At 45.8% G+C, this 13,511-nt stretch overlaps 1 protein-coding gene and 1 pseudogene across 1 annotated transcript in view; one reads left to right on the plus strand and one right to left on the minus strand.

Moving 5' to 3' along the window:
* Positions 1-1,848: 1,848 nt before the first annotated feature.
* Positions 1,849-4,062, minus strand: LOC134431423 (forkhead box protein D1-like; annotated as a pseudogene).
* A 7,061-nt stretch (positions 4,063-11,123) lies between these two features.
* LOC134431449 (transcription factor BTF3-like) overlaps positions 11,124-13,511 on the plus strand; it is a 32,239-nt gene continuing 29,851 nt past the window's right edge. The window contains exons 1-2 of the mRNA XM_063179460.1: positions 11,124-11,239; positions 11,571-11,639. Coding sequence (XP_063035530.1) covers positions 11,571-11,639 — 69 coding nt within the window. The 5' untranslated portion in view covers positions 11,124-11,239. The remainder of the gene's footprint in view (positions 11,240-11,570; positions 11,640-13,511) is intronic.

The following is a 13,511-nucleotide window of genomic DNA, read 5'->3' on the forward strand; positions in this document are numbered from 1 at the left end:
GTTGGCCTTCCCCTTAATTTTTACCCATAGTCATTCAACTTCATCATCATAAGTTTCAACATCCCTGGCAACAAAAGCCTCCCCAATATAAAGGCCCCTCCCTCCGCTTCTTCCCCCTTTCGTGTTTGTTCCGAAGAGCTAGTAGCCATCCAGCATAGGGCTCTAGCTGTGTGAGTCATCCCACCACATTTCCATGATGGCAACTACATCATAGCTTTGCTGTTGTACCATGGCTTCCAGATCTTCTTGTTCGTTACCCATGCTGCGTGCATTAGTGAACATGCACATCAGCTGGGCCATCAGTTAATGCACAACAACGTGCATAAGCTAATATATAAATGCAAAAGCCAATATTATCTGGTCATTTTTCACACCTTTCTTCTGCCAATGAGAGAAATGGATTCCAGGGGGTAAAAGTGAAAAAAATTAAACTGTTTATTTAAAAGAAAAAAATTTAGGGGGCTCGCAAGGCACAGAAAAAAAAAAGAAAAAAGAGACAAAAAAATATGAACCTTACACCCCACCCCCACCTTCTCACATGCCCGAGAGGCAAAGATGGCGACTGCCCTTCTTTGTTATGGGGACGGGAGGAGAAAAGAGCTCACAGCAGCTGGGAACCTGTTGGATTTTTGGCACGGGTCTTCTTGCAGCAGCTGAAGCAGGTGGGTTTTAGCGTCCTTTCTCGTGTCAGTTAAGCCCCTCCAAGGTCTTGGGTTCCGGGCGGTCCCATCAGCTCCCTGGATGAGCCAAAAAGAAAAAACAAAGCCAAGCCAAAACAGTTCAAGGAAAAAAGAAACAAATCGCCGAGAGTATTCCCAGTACAGCCTCCAGGCTAGGGGAAGGGAAAAAACCTTATTGCTTCATGCTAGCAAAAAAACCCCAATCCAACAAAAGGAACAGTGTTGCATCCCAGTCGAGGCTGTCTGGAGAACCTGGAGAAAAAGAGCTTGAATAGAGCCTCTGCAGGATCCCAAGGTTCACTGCCCCCTTCCCCCCCCCCTCCCCGGGACCATCTTAAAGCTACAGCACTTATTATTTTCTGGCCATAAAGCAGATACATAAAGCATCATCATAAAATCACCCCAAGACAAAAGTTCATGTGTCACAGCCACAGCTGGTCTGAGGCTGTACAAATTTGGCCATAATAAGAAACCAAATTCAGCTAGACTAGTTTGTCATAGACTAGAAGTAAACAAGTCCCCGGGTGAGGCAATGGGTAGGATTCCAACGCAAACAGGGGACCCCAGCCAATCCCATTCAAACCTGAATGCAGACATATCATTGGCCAGGGAGCTGGGCAGTACTGACATGTTGACCAATCAGTTGTTCAAGCTGGGGAATTTTGAACCCTCTGTAAAAGGGGGCTTCCATAATGAACATGTGCTGTTTGTCACATGATCTTAGTGTGTTCAGTCATGTGCCTGTCTCCAACTATGACTGTAATGTAATAAACATGAAACAAATGTACTAAAATGAATCGATTTGCTGTGCTCCATCAAGCATTTTTTTCCTGTACATCACTGTTTTTAAGCACCTAGACCTGAGAATCTCTGAACTTTAACAGTTTAGAGATATAAGTGTTTTTTAGTTGGTTTTTCTTCTTGCTTGTTTTTTAAAGGAGTAACAAGGAACTTTCCAACAGCATGACCGTCAGTCTATGCAGCACCTTGATCTGGCTTCGAATAACTATAGGTCCTGGGCAGCCTGTTGGCTGTGGAAGATGGCCCCTGAGCCCCACTGCACAAATCCCTCATCTCCACTGCTCACAGCATCTGCCAGGCATCCAGGAGGCAAAGAAACAAGATAGCCCAGCTCCTACATTCAGAAAAACTCCGAAATTCTTAACAGCTAGAGATCTGGGCCATGAAGCCAGGGGTAGCAGGGAGGGCAGTGGTCAGGCGCAGGCCACTGCTGGCGCTCCACAGTGTGTCCGACTGAGGCACAGCTCCTGTGTGTGCCGGGGCCAGGCCTCCTCACAATGATGTTCCTGATGGAGAAAGGCAAGTGGGCCAACACCATGCCGCTGCTGGGCTTGGAGGCATGCAGTGAGGCCACCAGCACTAGGCCTAGCAGGTGCATGTTGCAGAAGGGCGTCCATGACAGTTCCGCTGCTGGCAGCAAGGGGCCCAGCAGCGCAGCAAAAGCAGGCAGTGCTGATCCAGGGACACTGCCGGAGGTAGTGAGGGGCTGGCAGGCTGGCAGGGAGGAGTGATGGAAGGCAAAGAAAGTGGACTGGCGATGGTAGGGCTGAAGCTGGAGGCCACAGCCACAGCCATAGGGTCTGTAGACACAGGGTGGCTGCTGCAGATCCTGGGGGCAGGGGCTGAAGGAAGAAGGCAGCAGCAGGGTTCATGGTATGCAGCAGCAGCTTGGGCGCCAAGAGCTGTTATTGCTTAAAGTACTTTCGGCAGCTCAGGAAGCTCCTGTTGTCAGACATGTTGACAGACATGGGGTCCAGCATCCAGTAGTTGCCCTTGCCAGAGTTGCTGGGATTCTGAGGAATCTTGACAAAGTAGTCACTGAGGGAGATTGTGGTAGTGATGCCTTGTGAAGTCTGATCTAGAACAGAGGCTAGACAGAGTTAAAGAATAAAGTAGGTATTTATTAAAAGGCCTCAATGGATACACCTTGGGCAGTACAAGAGCCCGGACAGGGCTACACCCAAGATGAACCCCAAATGGACACAAAAATGGATGACCGGTCATGAGGTCTCTCACTTTTATAAGTTTTGGTTCATTTGCATATTGGAGTTAATTGTCTAATTATAGCTTTAGCTTATGAAGTCCCATCTGTGGGATCTCAGCACCTCAGGACTGAAGTGCAGAGTGACTGAGACCACCCTTGGGGGGCTCGGGAGTCCTGGAATGTTGCCAGAAGTGTCTGGTGGCTGGACTTTGATCCTACACAGGAGACGACACCTGTATGAGGACTGGGAGGATTTCACTGGGTGAATGGTGAAGTGATAAGTTAATTAGAGTGTAAGACACAGGGTTTAGGATTTCTGTACAGGGGGGTCTAAAGAAGTAAGTTGGAGGAATTGGGGCATGTCCTGTTCTTCTTCTTCTTCTTCTTGGCCTCCATCTTCTGTGGTGATGTTGGCACTTTGGGATTGGTTATTACTAAAAGTGCACTGGTTACTAAGGGTAAAAGGTATTGGGGAAAAATGATAAATATTGTATACGTAATTTTGAGTATAAAGATAGGTGACCGCCCCGGGGGCTCGCAGTGTGCTCATGGCTGGCTGCTGTGCAGACCTCTGTCGGGCCAAGAGAAAATCTTTTAGATAAACAATTAATAAACACCGAGACCGAGAAAAGATCTGAAGCCTCTTCTCGTCCTTTGAAGCGCGGGCTGTCCAAGGCCACCCCGGGCCTTTCCAGGTCACCTAAACAGCCGAGAAACCGACACCCATCCTTGTTGTTTTTCTCTCTGCAGTCCACGTTGCTTATGCTCTTAGGCCTGAAATTTGAATCGGTTCTCCTTGGTCCCAAGCTAGGAAAGGAATTGTTTTGTCTACCTACTCTGTGAAGAGAGTTTACCATCTCTTAATATGAAGCTCAGAACTATACGCTAACACAGTACAGAATCTGAAAAATATAAAAGCTAAAACCGAAGGCTTCAGTGGATGCTGTTCTGACATGCAGGGAACTTCTCTCAGTAGTAGGAGAAGTGCCTGCTGATGAATTTGCAGATCTTGCTCAGCGTCAGCCACTTCTCAAGGCTCTGCAGGATGGCCATGGTGATAAGAGCAATGTAGGGAGTAAGGTGGCTTCACCAGATTGTTCTTGCCACCCCTGTGTACCCCACTACTGCTGCCTTCTGTGGACCATCCTGAAAGGGGGCCGCAAACTGTCACCCACCCCACTGCCACCACACATGCGTGACTGTAGTAGCAGGGTGTTGTCATGGAGGTCACCCACACCCTCTTTGTCTTCCTCCTCATCCTCAGTGTAGGAGTGGCGGCAGGGGTGGTGGGACTGTGGCTCCTTGTCATCCTCATCATCAGTCATCAGTCTCCTCAGGCAGCATCGACACTTCAGACATCTCCAAGTTCAGGGTCATGGCATGATGACAGGACAGTGCATTGGCAGAGTCCGGTGCGGCAAGCGAGCAGATGTGTTCCTAGCTACCACCAGGTACCTGTGCTGATCTGCAGAGAACTGCCAGTTGCTGGTACTGCGATGCAAAAGTGCTCTTGCCACCTGCTCAGAGGCAGCAGCTGTTTTTGATTTTATTTTGGGATATTTTTGCTGCCTTGAAAAATTTCTCTCTTCTCCCCTCCTTTTTTTTTGTCTTTAGCTTTTTTGGGGGGTTGAAGGGCTGTGCCACCATGCCTGCAAATCTGTTCCCCATTCTTTCTCCTAATTTCAACCCCCAGACATTAATGGATGCAGGATAGGAGGGAGAGCACCTAGTCCTGTGAGGAGGAGGGGGGAGAAGAAGGAGGATGCTGTAGAAGAGGAAGGGTGGAGGCAATGAACAACTGTTGTTAACCATCCTCTTTCTACTATTCATGATTCTGTAGATTTTATCACACTTTGCTAGGTCAGCTCTTTTTCAGGATGAAGCATTCTGCTTGAGAATCCCTGGATTAGCATGGAAGTAATTCTGTATTGTTGACAATCTTTGCCATTCTTCTCTCTGACTTCTTGTTCACCTCAGGCTGTAGGTGTTCCCAGGCATCTGTGATTGCAACAAGAGCCACATCCAAATGATCCTCCAGAAGAGCACAAGATGCCTACATTTGCTTTTCCAGTTTTTATTTCAACGTATAATTTATACTCTTTTAAGATAGTGTCTATTCACAATGCTAGTTGTGAAAAACGCCAATCACTTGTTTTTAAAATTTAAAAGTTTAATCGTAATAAAATGGTTATAAAAATAGTAATATAATTAGAGTAATAAAATTTTGAACAATTGAGATTAGGACAATACAAGACAATAAAAACCAAAGAGTTATGGATAGTCTGGATACCTCTTTCTGGGCAAAATAAGTCCGAAAAAGGACACCCGTTAACAAAGGATTAACCCTTAAAAGCAATAGGCTGTTGCATATTCATAGATCTCATACATTATGCATAAATTATATTCAAACAAAGGATTCTGTCTGGTCAGTGTCAACTTCTTCCTCTTAATCCTGATGGTGTCTTCATGGCTAAGCAAGGCAGGAAGAAGTTAGTTTCTTCTGATAAGAGAGCAATAAATTCTCTTTCTCTGAAAGATTTAGGTGTCCTGTGGCTGCTATCTGGTGCGAGTACCTCATTCCTTTCTTAAAAAAATATCCCACATACATAGGTCCTATTTGAACTACAAAAGTTACCTTTTGACTACAAAACTACATTTACAATACTATTAAAATGTTAATACAGCACTACTAATCAAGACAGCATAATACATATAGTAAATATCTGTGTAGAGCCATATAGCATGCACTTTTCACACTAGTGGAGGGATCATTGATTTTCAAAATGAAGCACTGGACCTTGTAGCTAATGCAGCAGGGTCTTCATCATATGAACATATGTTTGTTTCAGTTACATTTGATTTCATGTCTCCACTAGCTATTGAAAACCTTTCCAACATTCTCCAGACCCAAATTTTTTGTTGTAGACAAGCTCTGGCAAATTAGGAGGAATATTCCATAACTAATGTCTCAGATATTTCAGATATTTTTAATTTAATTCTGTAGCAAGGCAAATAAGCCCTGAAGGAGTATGATCCCATTCATAAATGCAGTGAAGATTGGCAGGTAGGCTTTTTGTTCACTGTTGCGGTGTGTTGTAATAGCCTGTTTTAAACTTACGGGTCCCTTCCCAGGTGTGCCTATACCTCTCTCCCTTCCCCTTCGCCCCCTTGCTGAGTGAGTCCTGTCAATCAGGCTTAACATTCCAGGAAGGTCGTTGTATGGTTGGTCAAGTTCAAAGGATGCCCCTATGCCCAGAGGTCATTGGCCTGTCTAGGTGTCATCCTCCCCTGACACCCTGCCCCTCCCACCTGGTTGGTAGCTCACCTGCCCCTTCCCTCCCCCGGGAGCTTAAAAAGGTAATCAGACCATGTGCTCGCTATTCTGTTGGAGCTGTTGCCTACATTCAGACCTCTGTAACCATGGAATAAAGCTCTGGATATAAACCCTCCGGCAGAATCCATCTCCTTTTCCTCCTCACCATCACCTGAAGCCTTCCCTCCTAAGGTAAACGGAGTTCCTACCAAGCCTGGACTTGTTTCAGTGCCCAGCTGCAATCTCCAGCAAGCTAAAGGTATCTCTGGGGTGATAGACCACAGTTGCTGCCTTTGGCCTAGCAGCAAGGGTCAGACTGGCCCAGGCACAATCTACCTGGTAATATTGGGATTCCTATTCCAATAGTTCACTTATAAATCTTTGGGGATAATCTATACTGTGATAAAAGAGGAGATTGATTTTTCATCTAAAACTAAGGGGGTGGCAGGTTCCTGCCAGGGCTTGAGCAGAATTAATTGATAATACTACAGAAGGAGGATAATGTTGGGGGTTGGGTTTTTTCTTTTCTTTCCTTGTTACTTGTGGAATTTTTTTTCCCATTGAGTTGCTAAGAAGCACTGATGGCTGTGTGCTTGAGAAGGTGGGGAGGGGGAACTCCTTTGGTTTTTTGAGAGTTTCTCTGGAGGGGGGGGGGGGATGGGGATGGACATCACAGATATCGAGAGAATAGAGGCAGCTAAAAAGACGAGGGCTGGAGAGTTGGGAACGCTGTCTCTCACTCTGCTGAGTGTTGGAGGAGTATGGTCGGACCTGCTGCTTGGGGAAAGGAATTCACTGCCACTACCATAACCCAGTGGAGAACCTTTCTTCTGCTGCTGGGCCCTGCATCCCCCTGCCCTGCCAGGACATCCCGCAGGTTCCAGCTATTGCCATGGAGTTTCTGATACATCTCGTCCACTGCCCCGGGATTTTCTGCTCATCCCTGCTGTTCCAGCCTGCTGCTTCCGAGAGTCCTGCTAAGGGCACCGGGATTGGCTGCCCCAAGGGTTGGTGAAGCAAATTCTCTCTTCCACCCCTTCCCATCTCGGCCGAGCCGCCATTGCCACCTGCTCCCCAGGCCCGTGCCGGAGCGCCCCCTGCAGCCTTGTGGGGATCATCGCACCTGCCCTACCCACTGGGCAGCACCCCTGCTGGCTGTGACCGTAACTACACCAAAGGGGAAAAGTGCCTGCAGCTGAAAAGGCTGTTATTGGGTTCCTGGTTCTGTTATTATTAATGATGTAGTTGCTGTTGCTTTGTTTGCCTTGTTATACATACTAGTAAAGAATTGTTATTCCTATTCCCATATCTTTGCCTGAGAGCCCCTTAATTTCAAAATTATAATAATTCAGAGGGAGGGGGTTTACATTCTCCATTCCAAGGGAGGCTTTCTGCCTTCCCCAGCAGACACCTGTCTTATAAACCAAGACAAAGACCTTCACCCCCATCCAGCCTCCCCACCCCTGGCCACCTGCACTCATCATTTACCTCCCACTGAACATCAAACTGGATCAGGAGGCCTAGAAAGTCAAAGGCAAAATCCAGAATCAATTTCACACTTGCAGCTGCCAAGACATTAGTCTAAGGGTGCATGTTGAAAGGTACACATCTGAAAGCGTGGCAAATTTAGTCCTGGTTCATCCCGGGCTATAAATGTGCCATCCTTGGGTAGGAGTGTTCTGGTTTGGGGTCACATCTTAACAACTTTTTTGACGTGCAACTCAGCAGTGGTCAAAACATTTCTGTGATCATGGCTTAAGCAATCAAGTTTTCTTGAATTCTGGGTATAGGACATCTACAGGAATAATCTATTTGCTTGATCCTGTCATCTGTGCATTAATATAAGGTGCCATCTTTTTCATACATAGACGGTGAGGAATGCTGTGACTTTTGACTTTTATCTATTCTCTAGCAAGATCTTAATTGTTGCTTTCTACCATGAGAGACTAACATGAAAGCTTTTCTAGGCAAGCCTTTACCAATCTGATTAACATCTACTCTGAAGTATTTGGTAAAGAAGTCAGGGGATTCTTCATGCAGCATTTCTCTAACTATTCTCTAATTGTCCTCTGTGGGTTGTTATAGAGACATCTCATAGCTCATGAAAGGCTTGTGATGTGGCTTGAAGCCCAGGTATTTTGGGTTGCTGAGTTTAAGTGTTACAGGCATGGTGAAAAAAAGAAACTATTTACTGAGGAACTTGATCTCTTCCTAGACACTGAAGTCTATTACTCCATAGAACCCACCAATACATAGTACAACACTAATATATGAGATGAAAATAGCACTGTACCTAAATTTCTTCTTCCTGGGCTCCCATTCAATGTTTATATATTTAGTATCTCTTCAAAAGTTAAGGATTCTTTAGTGAATCTTAGGTCTCAACTTTGAGAGATGGTTTCTTTTCTGTTCGTATCTCTCATAACACCTTTGTTCCTGGACCCCCTAATGCTGCTATTTTCCTTCACTAGATTAATAACATATGTTCATATTTAAAAAAAAAATTATCATTTCCCCCATAATGTCCTGGAGCATCTACATTAGGAATGAGAACATTATTATTTCCTATGGTGCTTTGTTGATGTGCCATATACTTCTGCTTTCTTGACTGTTGAATACAGCACTCTTTTGAACAAACATTCCCTAAAGAGACTGAATGTTAGGCAGATTTCCTTCACTGCCTGAAAATACATTGAATATGTGATCTTTCCTGAATATGATACTAACTTAACACCTCAACATACCATATTATTACTTAGACAGTACTGGACATGCCTTTCAGGAGAGCTTTTCCACTGGCACTTTAATAGCAACTTTTGTCATTATTCTGCCTTTCACATAATTTAGGAGACAATTTTCATGATGTCAGGAAAATTAATCCACAAGCATCAGAGGTTTCTGTCCAAAAAGGAGACAGAAGAGTCCTTTTACTTTATTCGAATAAAGGGAGAGGCCATGGGGCATTCCCTGGGGTCTCAAAGTTTTGGAGGACGCAGCCTCCTTTTTATCATAATTTCCTGGCCGCATTTCCCTTCTCTCTTTCCCCATTGGCAGTCTGTACTTGAGAGGTACAGACTACCCCATATGCCTGATACCGAAGATTTCCCTCTAATGTATTACCCTCCCTTTTAATTTTTCATTCTTATGGAATTTAGGGTTTTCTCCCATTGTTTCTTTCAATGTCCAATTTCATTTATCAGCAAACCTAAAGTTTATTTGTAAAAGCAAATATCTTTTTCCATTCATCAATCAGTGGAATCCTTCCCATTGTTTCTTTTATCTCTCAGTGCTAATTTTCTCTAACAGCAGACCCACAGCTTGTTTATAAAGACAAATCTGCCATTCCTCTCAATGACTAACCATTTGAATGGTCTTTTTCCGTTTCTATGATGCTTCTGTGCAGCTAATAAACTTTGCTTCAATAATGTATATTCTTTGAGGATTAAGATCCTAAGTTTCATCCTTTTTCAGAACTGAAAGGATGCTTCCCGAGCTCACAGTTTCAGTACTACAGGCTTTGGCTCTGTTTCATTTCTCACCAGAAGTTCTTCAGATACAAGTAAAAACAGTTTTAGGTTTGTTTTCTATGATGCAATTACACAAAATGGACTGGAGAAAAGAAGCCAATAGTATTGTAACATTCTAAAATGCTTTTTCTCTGATGCAAAGTTTGCTTTTGGAAGGTCAGCTGTTCATTCCAGGAAATGTAACCAAATTTTACAGACTCCCTTAAACTGTAGTTCTTCAATTGCTTCAGTTGATTCAACTCAGTGATGTGGTTTTCAGCATAATTTGTCTTCAAAACCTCACACGAGAGAATATGATATTATACCTCCAAGCCAGTGAATCCTAGCCTGACAGCTGGGACTGCACTTTCTACAACTTCTATCTTGGAATAATCTTTCTGTGATTCATTTTCACTTCAGTATTTCAACTTATTAAAACATTTTGTATGTTTGCAATCATCAATTTGCCTTGTAATTTTGAAATCTTTTTTTTATATTGATGTCAGGCTGTGAATCTGAAGAATTGTATGGAGTTTGCGAGGCCAGGTTTTGGTAGCAGGAGGGCTACAGGGGTGGCTTCTGTGAGAAGCTGCTAGAATCTTCCCCCATGTATGGCAGAGCCAATGCCAGCTGGCTCCAAGACAGACTCACCACTGGCCAAGGCCAAGCCAATCAGAGATGGTAGTAGCACCTCTGCGACAACACATTTAAGAAAGGAAAGAAGTTAGTGTGCAAAAGCAATTGCAGCCAGAGAAGAGAGGACTGAGAATATGTGGGAGCAACAACCCTGTAGGCACCAAAGTTAGTAGAGGAGGGGGAGGAGGTGCTCCAGGCACCAGAGCTGAGTGTCCCCTGCAGTGCACGGTGAAGACCGTGGTGAAGCAGCTGTCCCCCTGCAGCCCAGGAGGTCCCTGAGGAAAGAGATCTACCTGCAGCCTGTGGAAGACCCCAGGCTTAAGTAGGTGGATGCACCCAAAGAAGGTTTTGACCCCATGGGAAGCCCATGCTGGAGCGAGCTCCTGGCAGGATCTGTGGACCTGTGGAGAGGAGGACCCCCACACTGGAGCAGGTTTGCTGGTCAGACTTGTGACCCTATGGGGGACCCACACCAGAGCAGCTCATGAAGAACTGGATCTAAAAGAAAAATCATGGATACGGGGACAAGGTTTGAATTGCATCACCAAGAGAGAAAATACAGCATTTAAATATCTTCTAGGGGAAAAAAAAATAAGGACATATCCATTAATCGAAAAAAAAACCCTGCCAGGTGAGGCTGCAAGCAAGAGAAGGTGGGGGAAGCAGGGAGGGAAGGGAGATAGGCCACACACCCCAAACCAGATCGCAAACAGAAACGAACACGCCCGAAGGGAGGGGGGAAGAGGGGGAAGAGAAGGGGGGGCAGCGGGGAAGAGGCGCGGACTTTACCTTGCATCCCAGCTCAGCCACACAAATAAATTAACTTTTAGCAGCACAGCAAGCTTACTAGACTCCATGGCTCTGCAAGTAGCGTCACCTCCACTCACTATCTCATGCTTTTAACTCCTCCCGCGGTGGCGGCTCCTCCTCTCCAGATTTCACTGCCGCATAGGGCGCACTCTCCTGGCTTAGGCAGTGGCAGAGCGGCGTGCCTGGTCTCCCTTCCGGCCGCCATCTCGCGTGTTGTGCTCTATCCTCATCCCACTCCCACAACTCTCATTTCTCCCCGCTCTGGCACCGCTGCTTCCGCTCTAAGAAGGTACAAAGGAGACGGTGGGGGAGGGACTAGCGTGAAATTTGTTGCGCGACCAAGGGCTGCGGGTTAGTGGGCGGCTGTGGTTGGAGCAAGGCAAGGCATGGCATTTACGGGCAGGGCCTCAGGAGAGCTGTGTATGGCACTGTGTGTGGCAGACCGACCGCTCCGTTCTCCATTAGGGCTTGGACGGCTTCCCGTCGGGTGTGCGAGTGTAGTGAGGGGTAGCTGTGGAGCCCCTTGAGCTCACCTACCTTACTGCCGGGCCCAGGTTGTGGCCTGGGCCGCCGAGTGCTTCATGACCTGTTTTACATGGGTGCTCTTGTTGCTTCCACAGATGAAAGAAACGATCATGAACCAAGAAAAGCTTGCTAAGCTCCAGGCCCAAGTGCGCATTGGTGGCAAGGTAGGAACTGTCTCTCATCCCTGCCTTCAGGATTGTGTGTCACGGTCCATACACTGGGCCTCTGATGTGGGATCCTGAAAACTTGAGTGGGGAGCAGCCTTAAAGACTCCTGCCTTGGCTGGACTGTCCTTGGGGGAAACTGCACTGCTGCAGTGATCTCTAGTCAATTCAGTAGAAGCAGAATGTAGGAGTTGAACCTCCAGCCTTTTCTGTTTGGATTTATCTTATAGCTGACTTGTAGCCTATATTCTTAGATAGGCTATATTAAAAGGCATCTGGGATGGGGCAACCCTGGATGTATGTACGAACTAAGGAATGAAAAATAGAGCAGCACTACAGAAAGGGAGACCTCGGGGTCCTGGTCAATGGTAAGTTGGATATGAGTCAGCAGTGCCCTGGCAGCCAGGAGGGCCAGCCGTGTCCTGGGGTGCATCAGGCACAGTATTGCCAGCCAGTCAAGGAAGGTGATTGTCCCGCTCTGCTCTGCACTGGTGCAGCCTTAACTCTACTACTGTGTGCAGTTTTGAGCACCACAATATAAGAAAGTGTTACAAACAACTGTTTGAGATCACTTAAAAAATCAGCTGCAAGGGTATCGGTAAAGTCCAGATTTAATATTAAGTGACAGCATGACAAAGTTTGTTGGCAAAATTCACTCTATTACTTACTAGACAGTTAAGGCACACCAAGGAAAACAAGCAACAACAAAACCAAACAAAATCCAGGCAATCAAAACAGAAATGAACTGGGAACTATCTGGGGGGGATGCGGGGGTATGCATGTGTGTGGGCATATGGCAAATGGATAGTGAGGGCAAGGATAAAAAGGAATATAGCCTAAAAGCTTAACAGCACTCAAACTTAACAGTACTTTAAGTTAACTTATACTTGAAACCTAAGAATTTAACAAAGGAACAACACTTATACCTTAACCATAACAACTGAGGAATAGCACTCGCAGCATTTAACTTAGCTTATGACTTAACCTTACTTACAGGCCTAACCTACTTAGATATCTAAGGTACTTAAACACCTAAGAAAGCAGCATTTCTCCCAGGTTTCCTATAGCACATGTGCATGTGTATGCACACAGACATAAAGAATCAGTGCAAGTTACCTGTGAAAAATTCCCCTCAAGTGTAAGTGAAATATTAATTTCAGATGGCTTTGCACCTCCCCAGTGGGTGAAGGGTCAGGCCTTGAGGAGTGGGGGTGTTGTCCCAGGACTCGACGTAATTCAGCAATCCTCTGAGTACAGCAAACATGAGAGTTTGCTGGGTCTAAGAGGCCCCACTCAGAGGGAGGTTGCTGTTCACAGCCTGCTGCAGTCTAGAAGAGCTCAAAGGGTCTCATTTTAGACCATTGTTTATAGGGTCGCAAGAGAGCGGGCTTTAGTCATAACAGTGTTTCATCCTGGACACAGTTTGGGTCAACACTTTCTTTGAAACTGTGAGAACAGGGATATTATGCCATTCAGACAAGGAAAACAGTTTCCAAGTCTGTTCATAAAGAAAACAGGAGCTCATTAGCAGCAGTTCCTGGGAGCAGACAGTGTTTCTGGTAAGCTCAAGAAGAGCTGAGCCCATGTGCTGTTTGTCAAGGCTGAGGCCTAACAAGCATTTCTGAGATCACAGTGTGGCCTGGAAAAAGGGGGGTATGCACCACCACAGAAAGATATAAAGCTACTAGAGAGCATCCAAAGGAGGGCTACAAAGATGGTAAAGGGTCTAGAGGGGAAGCCATATGAGGAGTAGCTGAGGTCACTTGGCTTGTTCAGACTGGAGAAGAGGAGACTGAGGGGAGACCTCAGGCTACAACTGTAGTTTCAGTCTACAACTTCCTCACAAGGGGAAGTGAAGGGCAGGCACTGATC

The sequence above is a fragment of the Melospiza melodia genome, chromosome W (genome assembly GCF_035770615.1).
Source record: "Melospiza melodia melodia isolate bMelMel2 chromosome W, bMelMel2.pri, whole genome shotgun sequence".
Classification (NCBI taxonomy): Eukaryota; Metazoa; Chordata; class Aves; order Passeriformes; family Passerellidae; genus Melospiza; species Melospiza melodia.